Here is a 12,789-nt window from a genome sequence, read left to right as displayed (position 1 = left end):
GAAAGTATGGGGCATAAGTTTATTCTTGTGCACAAACCAAAGGACTGTGACTCACACCCTGTATGTAAAGGAAATGATCATTTTCCAGATCAAACAGCAAACGTGGCTGGTGGTAGTCTTGGTGAGAGGTGAATCCATACTCTTCTAGGATCGGAAATTAGGAACTAAAGCTGAAAAGGAACACAAGCTAGGAATGGAGTAGGACTGAAAAGAGGTTTTGGTTCTGGGTATTTCCCTGTTCTTTCCCAGATAGTCATGACATGCTGCAGAAGACAAACTGAAGGATAGACTCATGGGAGATAGCATGGACACAAACTCTTCTTTCAACATTCAGCACACACCCTCATGCTTCCCTCTCACTATCATCCCACATCCCACAACCCACTTCACTTTAACAAATACGTTCTTTTTCCTCAAAATTTTTCTCAGTCCCCCTCTTGCTCACAGTTGGCTTCTTGTGGGGTTTCTCTGCCAAGACTGCCCTCTCTATGCTTCTCTCTGGCTCAATCACTTTCACTCATTTCTGCTCTGCAACTGGTTTCTATCTCATTCTCCCCAGCCTTTCTTTCTGTTTTAGGCTTATGAAACAATGAAGACAATAATTTGTTCATTCTTAGAGGAAATTCTCCCTCTTTCTCTCTTTTACTTCCTGAATACTGAATTGCTCATCATGGACCTCTAATCGCTAATTTTGTGAAATGCAGTGAAACAGAAGAATTCTTAGTTCTATTCCTGGTCTACCTTAGCCTATGCAAATTGTCCCAGTACTTCAGTCTTGTCATACTCCATTAGTTTCACAAGATGTAGCACCTGCTACAGATGCTAAGGAATTATTCTTCAGTGTAGCTCTTTCTCCCTGCTAGATTCCATGTAGGGATATCTGACCCTTCTGTCAGCACAAGGAAAAGACCCAGATAAGGTCTTTATTTAGACCTCCCCTCTTACTTTTGTCTCAGAAGAGCACATCTGTGGCATATCTGATCACTTGCCAGGTCAAATCCTGATCACACACACGTGCACATACTGGCATACACACATACATACCTAGGAATATGCCAGATAACCTTGAGAAAGCAGAATGAAAATTGGGAGTGGGTAGACAAATAGGGGTCAATTCAGTCCCTTGGCTGACTGTTAGTGGGGAGCTCCTTGCCTGAGGTCCCAGTGTTACTTACATTCTGTGTGCTTCTCACTGAACATTAAAATGAGACCCACAGAGGAAGCACAAATGTAAAGAAATAGAGACCTCTGGAGGCACATGGATAGAGAGACCAGGAGATAAAGAGAGTTCCAGGCAAGTAAATACAGAGACAAGGAGAAGCAAAGATACCAAAGCAGAGATAATAGGTTGGAAAGCAGCAGGGAGATGGGAAAGTCAGGATGACGCTAGGGATGGGACACTTAACTCCAAAACTATTTCTGGTTGGAGGGAATTTAACCTCCTGATGCTTGAGGGTATGATAGGGCAGGAGAAGTCACTTCAGAGACTGGATGTTCCACTTCTCCATGGTCTTGGGACCTATTTCCGGCTCATTGGTGCCCTGCTCCAGGTTTCCACACATGAGCCTGTAATCCTGTTCTGATGGCCGAGAATCTGGGCCTGGCCACCTGAAAACTACAGGAGCTAGGGGTGGTTCCAAGACTCCTAGGAGATTCTGGAGGAAGAATTGGGCTAGAAACAGAGGCTGAGGCCAGCTCTGCCCTCCAGATGGGCTCATCCAGTGTAGTGGCTGCTCGAGGGGCAAGCACAGTGGGAGCCAAGGGCTCTGCAGTGGGCTGGGGTGCCGGAGTGGAAAATCGGCGGATTTCCTGGACTCGAACAGTTTTGGGGGTCCCTGAGGAGGTGGGGCCAGGAGTTGGAGGAACCTCATCAAAACAGAACATGGCAGATTTAAGCTGGTAGGGCTGATGTCGCATGAAATCCAGAGCCTTGATGCCCTGTTTGGGGGTTGCCCGAGGCCCCTGAGATTGAGCCTTATTAGGGAGTGTTCGGGCAGCCTGGGGGAAAAAGGGTGAAAGCAGTGGGTTATAAGCAATAGGAGGTGGGGCACGAATGTTAGGTGAATATTTCCATGAAGGGGGCAGCGAGGGGGTAGGAGATGGACTTCTGGGCCGAGGACCAGGGCCAAGACCAGGACCAGGTGTAGCTTCCACTACATATCTGTCGGCCCGGCTCTGCCGCTTGGCAAACAGCTCCCCACCCCTGCCCTGCAGCCTTGGTGGCTCAGGGATTGAAGCTGGAGGGGTCGCCCCATTCACTAGCCCATCAAGGAGCCCTCGAGATGCCGGTTTCGGAGCAACTGGGGGTGGAGTCTTAGGAGCCATGGGGGGTGGGGTCTTGGGAGCTATTGGAGCCGGAATTTTAGGTGTCACGTGAGGCAGGGTCTTGTAACTGCTGCCCCCTGGTGGCTGCATGAAATTACAGGCTTCAGCTCCGAGGCTCAAAGCGTCCTCCTCGGGACCAGATTCAGCACCGCCGGTCCGGGGTTTTTCATCCAGGTTCTGCACCAGGGATAGCAGCTCCGGGTTGGGCGAGTTCTTCATCTCCTGGTTTCCTGGCCGGAACATCTGTTTCCGGGTCCCGCGGCGCCGGGCCTCCTGCAGGATGCCGGTGCGGGCAGCTGGCACAGAGATGCGCTGCTCCCGAGCGCTGGAGGGCNTTCAATTATGAAGACATCCATCCTGTCTTCAAATATAATGCCTTAATCTTTCCTACTTCTAAATATACCCACAGGTCCCTCCAGCTTTGGCCTGGAGCCGGCCCCTCTGAGCGCGCAGAGGGTCGCAGAGGCGATGACAGGAAGATAGAAGCAGTGGAGGTCATGGCACCTGCGCTAGGAGGAGCGGAGGACTCTGGGGCGCCCCCGGGTGTAACAGGCCTACTGGGGGCTGGGATGTACAGGGAGCTGGTAGCCGTCACAGGGCCCGAGGAGCGTGGTATGCTGGGGGAACCTGAGGCGGGCGCGAGGCTGGACACCCCTGTGGTGAAGCTGGGCAGAGAAGTGGGCCCCTGTGGAGAGGACGCAAAGGGAGGTGGAGCTGGGCTGAGGACTCCCAGGCTTTCATTCGCCCTCTTGGGGCCTGAGGGCCTGAAAATAACCGAGGTGGTACCTGGCCTCTGCCCTTGTAAGCCCGGGGTAAAGGGCCTAGCTGACCTGTTAAAGATGCTTGGAGCTGGGGTCGGTGCGCCACCATCTGGAAGAAAAGGTCTAGGGCTGACAACAGGGGCCAGCAAAGGGCTGGGCGGGAGTACAGCAGCTTCTGGGGGAGCACTCTGGGCCCGAGGTGGTGACTGCAGACCCTGTCCATTGAGCGTGGCTGCTGGACCCACACGATCCAGCTCCTTGATGCTGGAGGCTGCGCGCTGGCGCTGCTGTTCAAAGAGCTGGACCCCTCTGCCAGAGGTCTCACTCAATTGCCCTCCTAGCCCGGGGCCCTGGCCATCGGCTGCTCTTGAACCCACCCTGGCCAGCTCCATGTCCAGATAGGGGCTATCCCAGTCAGACTGATTGGTGAGGCTGCGGGCGTCAGAGAAGGCCTCTTCATCCAGCTCAGACTCGCTTGTTGGGGGGATGCCGTCCTCCTCCTCAGCGCCTGTGCCAGCTGCAGCCCCGAAGCTCACTAGGGTGTACTTCTTTGCTCTTTGCCGTCGTTTCTTAAACATAAGCACCCCCTTGGAGTGAGGGTTGGGAGCTGCAGTTAGCAGGGATGCAATCGTCCTGCATTTGGTCTTGGCCTCCTTCACACTCTTCTCTTGGAGGCTCTCTGCACGTTGCAGTTCTGAGGAGGCCAAGCAGTAGATTGATCAGTGGGGGTTTACAACCTCTTCTATTCTTGCTCCCCAAAGTTTTCACCTCTCATCCCAGCCATCTCCCTCACAACTCCCACCTCTTGTTTTCACTGGCCAGACCCCACAATGCCTCCTGCCAATCAAAGTCCTCTGACTTGGGGACAGAGTGGAGGGTGCAAGGCGAAACCAAGGACAGTTAAAGGAAAGGCAGTCCAGTTGGCTGTCCTGACTGCTGTGACCATACCTCTTCCTCTATTCTGTCCCTATCTGTCCAGAGATGTTCCCTTATCCACCCCACACACATTCCTCACCTGCCTCCCATTCCTGACTGACATAGGGGGGAGGTGTCACTTTCCATGGCAGAAAAGAAAAAAAGGCAGGTCCCAGAGAGAGAAAAAATGAGAAGGGACAATTTTCCACCACAATAGAGACCATGTTAGGTGGGGTGGGGATTTACACCCTCTTCCCACCTGTTACCCCTAGGACCAAGACACAAAGGCTTCTTAGCAATGAGATCTTCAGTCAATTCCATCTCCCTCATGTAGTCCATATCGTAAACACTCATAGAAATAACTCCCATGATACACCATTTCAACAAGAATATCTGTCTACCGGAAGTTAACCGTGGACATACTTTCTCTTATGTATTTTTCTCTCATTCAGGTATATTCCAGCTTATAAACTCCTCACATACATATATGCAAATACACACATGCCCATACAAAAATAGTTACTTAAATACATTCACACAAGGCACCCTCCAGGTGGCTTTTCTTTCCAGAGTTCCTCCTGCAGAGACCCTGTTACTAACAGAGAGTATTTTAGGTTTGATCTTGGCCTTTCAACTACCAGGGCACTCCTTTGTGCTCCATACCCCTTTCTACTCACAGCCAGTAGTTAGTCTCAGATCCAAAAGTCAGGAAAAGCCAGAGTGCCGTTCTCCAAGGCAACCCTCCAAATCTTTAGGATATCTCAAAGGCATCAGGTAAATATATTGTCCTTTTCTCTAAAATGGTGATAGAAATGAAATAGGTTTCTTTGGGGGGAGGTCAGAAATGTCCCCCAATTTCCATGCCTTTGCCAGGCCTTTTAATGTACAGAGTTCAGGCTGCTGCCACCAGGCAGTCACAGAAGGACTGTGTGCTAAAGAGAACCAGGGCAGGGCTTTGCATGCCATGTGAGGCCTGGGTAGGTGGAGCTAGGAAATGGGAGAGGCTGTCCTGCTGTTAAGACCTAGCCTTAAACATGGATACTGCCTGGCCTGTGGTCCCCAGTTCCTACTGAAAAATTCTTGAAATTCCATCTACTTTCCACTCACTCAAGATACAAGGTTCTTGGGGTGGGGGTTGTAGCTCAGTGGTAGAGTGCTTGCCTAGAACATGTGAGGTACTGGGTTCAATTCTCACTACCACATAAAAATAAATAAAAGTATTGTGCCCTAAAAAAAAAAAATTAAAAAAAGACAACAAGTTCTTTTTTTTTTTTTTTTTCTTTTTTAAGGCACTGCGCAATGAACCCAGGGACAGTCTATCACTGAGCTACACCCTCAGCCCTTTTATTTTATTTTGAGACAGGGTCTCACTAAGTTGCCAAAGCTGACCTCCAACTTGCGATCCTCCTGCCTCAGCCTTCCAAATTGCAGGAATTACAGACGAGTGCCAACATGCCTAGCCACTAATCACCTTTCTAATTAGGGCTTTCATTTCTCTCATTCGAGCGTCTATAACACTGAATAGTACTGTAGAAAGAATAGGCACTGGAGTCATAGTTCATTTCAGGTTTTGGGTTCTTGGGTGAATTACTTCACCTCATTGAAGTTCAGTTTCCTCATCTGTAAATGAGGATAATAATGGCTACCTCATAGGGTTGCTATGAGGATTAAACATAGTAATGTAAGTAAGTTTAGCACTTAACACAATGCTAAGGTCATCTATGAGTGACCTTAACTCTCAAAGCTTTCTTTTTTTTTATTTTTTAAAGAGAGAGAGAATTTTAATATTTATCTTTTTAGTTTTTGGCGGACACAACATCTTTGTTTGTATGTGGTGCTGAGGATCGAACCCTGGCCGCACGCATGCCAGGCGAGCGCGCTACTGCTTGAGCCACATCCCCAGCCCTCAAAGCTTTCTTGACACTAACTGCACATGTGTTCAGATAATTTCTTGTATATATATCTTTTCCCACAGATTCACACATTCATGCCTTCCTATATTCATAATAGGAACTTTCTCTCTCTCTCTCTCTTTCACACACACACACACAAACACACACACACACACACACACACACACACACACTGTTCCTATGAGTTTTCTTCAGCTCACGTGGCCATAGACCCCTTTGACATGTGGCCATAACATCAACCCATTCTAAAAAAGGGGCAGTGATGCTCTCCTAAGAAAAGAAAGAAGACAGAAAAGAAAAAGAGGATAAGATGGGGCTGGGGTTGTGGCTCAGTGGTAGCACGCTGGCCTAGCGTGTATTAGGCACTAGGTTCAATTCTCAGCACCACATACAAATAAATAAAATAAAAGTCCATCAACAACTAAAAAATATTTTAAAAAAAACAGAAAAAGGGGATAAGAGAATAAACCTTATTCAAAGTCTATCCTTCTTTAACTATTGAGGCATCACACTCCATTCTAAACACCAGAACTCTCTCAAATGTGAGAGGATAGTACCTGCATAGAACGAGTCTTGGAGCTCAGGAACTGGACCTGGGGATTTGTCACAGCTGGCTTGGCTGAGGGGTTCTTGGCTGATGGACTCAAAGGTCTCCATGCCGAGAAAGGCAGTGCTGGCTGGAGCAGGACCAGCTTGATCCATCCCCCACGACTTTTAAAGCCCCTTTGTCTTGTCCCCAGAGCTGACAGCTGAATGAGCTCACTAAGCTATTTTTGGAGCCCCCCCCCCTTCTCTGGCTGCCCCATAAGTCCTGGTGTGATGGACATGAGCACCTGGCTCCCCTACTCTCCACCCCTCCCACTGGACAATGAGGTCTACTTGATTAAAAATATCCCTGAGCCACTACAGTCTCACCCAGCCTGATGAGAAGGGAGGGGACGCTAAAATGAGAACTGGGGATAATTATGGGATCCTGGGCATGCATTTGGAATTTCTTTGTGGGATACTGAACACTCTCAGGGATGTCAAACTCTAAATTGTTATGTCCTTAGCTCCTCAAACCCAGAGACCCAAAAATACGGAATAGGAATCAGAGTGGTGAAAGGAAGGAAAGAAAGATGAGAATTAGAGGAGAACCCTGAGATTTCAGAGGTGACAAAAAAGGTCTCTGTGGGAGGAGCAAGGGAGGCATAGGACAGGGGAAAATTTCACTTTAGGTCTGGTTCTGCAGCTCACATCAAAAATAGCAAAGAGCCTGAGATAAGTGGGACTGGCTTTTTCTATCCAGGCCTACATTCCTTCCTGAGATAAGGAGCCAAAGATCCCTCCCTCTACCACTTCCTAGGGATCTCATGACCATCTCATAGCCTCTCAGTCCCCAGGAATCCCAATTGAACTTACAAATGTCAAAGGTAATTTTGATACCATGCCTGCAATTAACACTTGTAAGGAGTCCTTATAGCCTTGCCCCAGCTTCCCAATATTCCCCTGCTTGTGTCTGTCCTCTGCCTTCACCCCATCCTGGAAACCAGTAAAACAACAGTAACCACCACCAAACCTCTTATCTATTCATGTCTCTTTCCATTTTCTCAGATTATTATGTTCTTAGGTTGACTGAACCACCTGTGTGTGTGTGTGTGTGTGTGTGTGTGTGTATACTGGAGATTGAACCCAGGGTTACTTTATCACTGAGCTACATCCCCAGCCCTTTTAATTTTTTTTACTTGAGACAAGGTCTTGCTAAATTGCTTAGGCTGGCCTCAAACTTGCAATCCTCCTGCCTCAGGCTTCTGAGCCACTGATACCTGTACCTTTTGGCTACACTGGTATAAACAGCAAAAGTAATAGGGACCATGAGAATAATTATTCTCCCCTTTCGTTTATCACTCTTCTCTACTTGTCCCAGAGACTGCATTGAAGGGGCATGAGATAGGTAGAATGTGTAGATATGGAGATGATTTAGAGATCAGATCCTGGCTAGGAGAAAAAAAAAAAAGGGTTCAGGGACTCACTGGCTTGCTTGGCCTTCTGGGTGTAGGTGGTAGTAAGATCTTCTGCCACTGGGTGGGTAACAGGTCCCACCATAGGGATGAGATGAGGGCCAGGCCGGAGTGGACCATGGGGTAACAGCAATGCCTCAGCTGGGGGTGGTTGAAGGGCTGTCCCTTCTTCCCAAGATGGGGAGCTCACACGGCTGTCACCCTGGCTGGGAGGGCCAGTGCTGGCAGGTGCTGGCTCTGCAGGGCTGTCAGACAGGTAGACCTCATCAGGTGGGGCTCCTGGAGCGGTGGGCCTCATGGGGCCTCGGCGGCGGGGCCGACGGGTCTTCTCCTGGGTGGCAGGACCATCAGCATCACTGTCTGTCTCTCCATAGTAAGCCTCGCTGTCAGGGGGTGAGCGAAGGCTTCCAGGCTGAAGAGGCTGAGGAACCGGAGCACCAGGAGGCTCAGGACTCAGTGGAGATAAGGGTGACAGCACCTGAAGCCCCCCAGGGGATGGAGATCTCACAGGCCCTTCATCTGCTACCCTGAATGGGAAAGATGACAGAACTTGAGAGTCTGTGTAACAGCTAAAGTGATGTGAAAGAAATGGGGGAAGAGAGAAAAGAGAAAGGAGACTAACTATATATAAAGTGAAGATCTAAAGACAAAATGGGAAGCAAATGTGCTTGGAGAGCAGTGAGTAGATATGAGCTTTGAGGAAAATATGATGAGGAAGAGACAGGCCAGAGGTTGAAGTAGATCCATCACTCAAACACCTGCTCGACACTCTATCCTTTAATTGCAGATACATTCAAATACTTTGGGGAGGCATACACAAATGTTTATTTTCTAGAAGGAATGTATGAGCAGAGATAGGTACTTGTTAGTTGCTGAAGCCTGGCCAGTGAGACATAGGGCTAAGAAAGAGAAGGGGATTCCTGGACTAGGGGAAAAGGAAAGGAGGAGTCCATACCGCTGCACAGTGAGGACAAGCTGATTCCCTGAGGCATCGATGAGGCTCATGGCACTGGCATGAGAGAGGCTGGTACAAGAAACTCCATTTATTGCCAAGAGCTGGTCCCTCTCTCGGAGTCCTGCTCTGCCAGCCTGGCTCCGTCTTCGGATCTGAGATGGAGGAAAAATTGTAAATGATGGAGGGCTCCAAAGGGAGAAGAACGAAAGGAAAGCAAGAAGGACCCACATGAGAGGATTTTATTTCGTAAAGTAAGAGGGTGGGGAGTGCACAGAACTGTAGCTGAAGAAGACTATCTAGAGGGAAAATGCAGATTGGTGGGAGTAATACATCATTGATGGGAGACAGGATAACCACTGAATGAAAGGGGTTTGGAGAAAACCATGTAGAAGAGGTACTAGAAATGGTGGTATATCACCAAGATTTTCCTCCAAGGGCAATAGTTCTTTTCTAGGCCATGGAATCCCAGGTGCCATTACAAATTAAGATTTTAGACTAGTATTCCAGATCAAAGCCAGCTGTAGTGGCACATGCCTGTAATTCCAGAGACTTGAGAAGTTGAGGCAGGAGGATTGCAAGTTTGAGCCCAGTCTCAGCAACTCAGAAGACTTTGTCTCAAAATTAAGAAAATAAATAAATAAATAATAATAATAAATGCTGGTGATGTAGCTCAATGACAGAGTGCCCCTGTGTTATATCCCTAGTACTGAAAAAAAATATTTCAGATCCAGACCAGCTGGATTCTGGGAGATTATGTTTGTGTGTGTGTATGTGTGCACATACATGGCTACCACTTGTTGAGTTCTTACTAAGTTGTTAGGTACTGTGCTGCATGTGTTACTACACTTAATTCTTAGAATGGTTCTATGAAATAGGTACTATTATTACCCATACTTTACAGTTCAGAAAACTAAGTCTGTAGGATGAAACCAAAAGGGTAATGACTTTTCATCTGAGAGGCCAGATATTGCCAAAACCCTCCCAGCACCTCGAAAAGTCTTGTCTAGTGAGAGAAAGGAACTCACTTAGGGAAAGAAGAGCAATGAAGGCATGAGCAAGGCAGGGCAGGGCAGTGAAGAGCAGGGCAAAGCAGGGCAGGGCAAGGCAAGGAAGGGCAGGGCAGGGCTGGGCTGGGCTGGGTGAAACAATCTCAGCTTGTCACATATCAGTTTAGTCAGAGAGAAATTAGAACCTTCCCTACATTCCTGGAGTTTGGAGTAGAGGGATACACGCAGGAGAGCAAGCACTGGATGACCAGACCCCAGCCTCTGCTACCGTGGTGCTACAGGAAACTGAAGTAGAGCTTTTCTTTTTCTCTACTCTCTGGAAACCAGGAATTCTCTTTTCTAGGAGGTCCCTAGAAGAAGTTTGTGATCAGACACTACTCCCTCTTCCAGACTTGAGCATGCTTCCCTACTCATCTGCCCACCTACCCACAGCCTCTTTTTCACAGCCCCGCTTACCCACCTCCCCATTGGCCGCCACATGATTCTTCCCAAATCCCCCAGTGTTCCCTTTTCCCTGAAACTGCATTTCAGGGGCTCTACCTTACCTTGGACACCTGTAAGGGTTTCCTCTGTTCGGCCCCACCCTGAAGTCGGAAGCCCCAGGGAGCTCCCCCTGATAGTGTGACCAGCACCTTCTCCTCAGCACCCATCGCTCAGCTTGGCCTATGGCCCTGGCGTTTGGACAGTGTCCCAAGGGAGAGAAGTTGAGGCGCTGGTACCCCGTCCGGCCTGCCTGTCCGGCTGTCCTGCTCCTGCTGCCCCAGGCCTCCCCCCCACACCACATACGGCAGGCAGGCAACTTGGCCTTGGGATCAGTACAGTCCAGCACACATGTCCCGTCAATCGGAGCTGTGCTCAAAATAGTTGCCGGCTGTACTCTCCTCCTCTTCTTCTCCCAGTTGTGCTACTCCTAGAGCTAATTATAGCACAAACTTCTGCCCTACATGTCTCCCCTTCTACTGCATGGGCCTTTAACTTAGGACTCAGAGTACTAGCTCTCTGGAGCCCTAGAACTATTGTATACCCTTTCAGGGACTGTGCCTTCCCTGATATGATCATGGACTAATCTCAACTGCTTTCCTCCAAAGCCCATGTCAAAGTGGTAGGAGCCAGGAGCAGGAGGGGCTCAGTACCAGAGCTGGCAAGAAATGGCTCCATAAAATCCCAGGAAAGAGTGTCCCTTTGCTGTACTGTATGAATTTGTCACCATGCCAGGCCTGTTTTGCCTGCCACATAGTATACTAATCACAAAAATGCCAAGTTTTTTTCCCTTCAGTATTGAACCCAGAGACACTTTACCACTAATCTACATCCCCAGCCCTTTTCCCTTTTTATTTATTTATTTATTTATTTTGTGTGTGTGTGTGTGTGTGTGTGTGTGCGCGCGTGCACGTGCATGCACGCTAGGGATTAAACCCAGGGCTGTGTGCATGCAAGGCAAGCTACATCCTCAGCCCCTTCTTTTTATTTTTTATTTTGAGACAGGGTCTCACTACATTGGCAAGGCTTGCCTTGAACTTGTGTTCTTGCCTCAGTCTCCTGAGTCACTGGGATTACAGGAATGTGCCACCAAACCTGGCTTGAAATGACAAGATTTGGAAAACAGCAAGAGTTTATTCATGAGGTGGCCTAAGGCATGGGGAAAGGTGATTAGAGATTGAATTAATCAGGGGTCTGCACATATGTAACCAGTTTTCATAGCTCTTTTTAGGATTCATGTAAGGAAAATGGTGGAATTAGCATGATCGGAGAGTGGAGGCCTTCTGAGATCAAACAGTCACCCACTGAGTACCTGTACAGCTCCAAGTAGTTTTAGCAAAAGTGGCCTTCAATTCCCTGAAAAGTAACCTAAGCAATTATTATCATCATAGCCCACATGTCAGAAGTGATATCTACAACAAAGCTAGTAGGGGACAATGACACATCTCAGCTCTGTGACCTCTAAAATAAATATGTGATTTTAAAAGTCAACTAAAAGCAAGTAACTAAAAGCAAAGGAAGCTAGATAGTTTATTTAGGTTTTCCCTCCATTTCAAATTTACCTGTTAAGCAAAATGGAAATCTGTATCTCACTGCAGGGATAGAGAGGAGTCTGTGTAGAGGAACTCTGATCAGCTCTGCTTCAGTTGTGTTGTTACCTCTTCCTTAAAGTCTTTTCTGATCCCCTGCCAACTCTCTACCTATAAAGTTAATTCTTCCTTCCTTTGGTCAACACACATATCTTGTTCATACTTCTACTGTTTTGTTTTTCAGCCAATAGTATAATTCTGTTCATACACTTATCTTCCTGCCTGGAGTGTGAGAAAGTTTGAGTCAAGAACTGTGTGCCATCAACAGCCCACAGAGTGATGATTGATGTAAAGAGTGTTCAATAAATGTTTGCTAAATTATCATTACAATACCTAGGTTGCCATGTGAAAATGGACACAGATAGGCATGTGTAAATATACCAATTCATGTCAGTAACAAAATCTCTACTTGTTTTTAGATTTCTATTGCATGAAGGTGCCTTACCATTAAGAGACCTCTTTATTACAAAACATAACATGGTGCTGTAACTGTGATTATCAGACTACAGTTTTATGGACCGGCTGCTCCCTTATTGTGTTAATGCTGTTTGCCTTGGTATATGATATAGTCATAGAAAATACAGAATTCTGGGTAAGAACTTGACTTGAGTTCTTTTTTTTGGCGGAGGGCGGGGGAGGTACTGGGGCACTCAGGGGCACTCAACCACATCCCAACCCTATTTTGTATTTTACTTAAAAACAGAGTCTCGGGCTGGGGATGTGGCTCAAGCAGTAGCGCGCTCTCCTGGCATGCGTGTGGCCCGGGTTTGATCCTCAGCACTACATACAAACAAAGATGTTGTGTCCACTGAAAACTAAAAAATAAATATTAAAATTCTCTCTC

At 47.7% G+C, this 12,789-nt stretch overlaps 1 protein-coding gene across 2 annotated transcripts; it reads right to left on the bottom strand.

Annotated features, from left to right (window-relative positions):
- Nucleotides 1–10,761, bottom strand: Synpo2l (synaptopodin 2 like). Of its 2 annotated transcripts, XM_015504631.2 has the most exons (5): nucleotides 10,422–10,761; nucleotides 8,870–9,021; nucleotides 7,927–8,441; nucleotides 2,736–3,780; nucleotides 1–2,659 (listed from the first exon to the last, which is right to left on the bottom strand). In XM_015504631.2, the coding sequence occupies exons 1-5, from the start codon at nucleotides 10,524–10,526 to the stop codon at nucleotides 1,531–1,533; spliced, it is 2,946 nt and encodes a 981-aa protein (XP_015360117.1). In that variant the 5' UTR covers nucleotides 10,527–10,761; the 3' UTR covers nucleotides 1–1,530. The 2 variants fall into 2 exon arrangements, with proteins under 2 accessions (XP_015360117.1, XP_015360118.1); XM_015504632.2 differs by lacking the exons at nucleotides 7,927–8,441; nucleotides 8,870–9,021; nucleotides 10,422–10,761 and adding an exon at nucleotides 6,472–6,694.
- Between the last annotated feature and the right edge of the window lie 2,028 nt (nucleotides 10,762–12,789).

Source organism: Marmota marmota, unplaced genomic scaffold (genome assembly GCF_001458135.2).
Source record: "Marmota marmota marmota unplaced genomic scaffold, marMar, whole genome shotgun sequence".
Taxonomy (NCBI): domain Eukaryota; kingdom Metazoa; phylum Chordata; class Mammalia; order Rodentia; family Sciuridae; genus Marmota; species Marmota marmota.
This window is presented reverse-complemented; position numbering and strand designations above follow the sequence as displayed.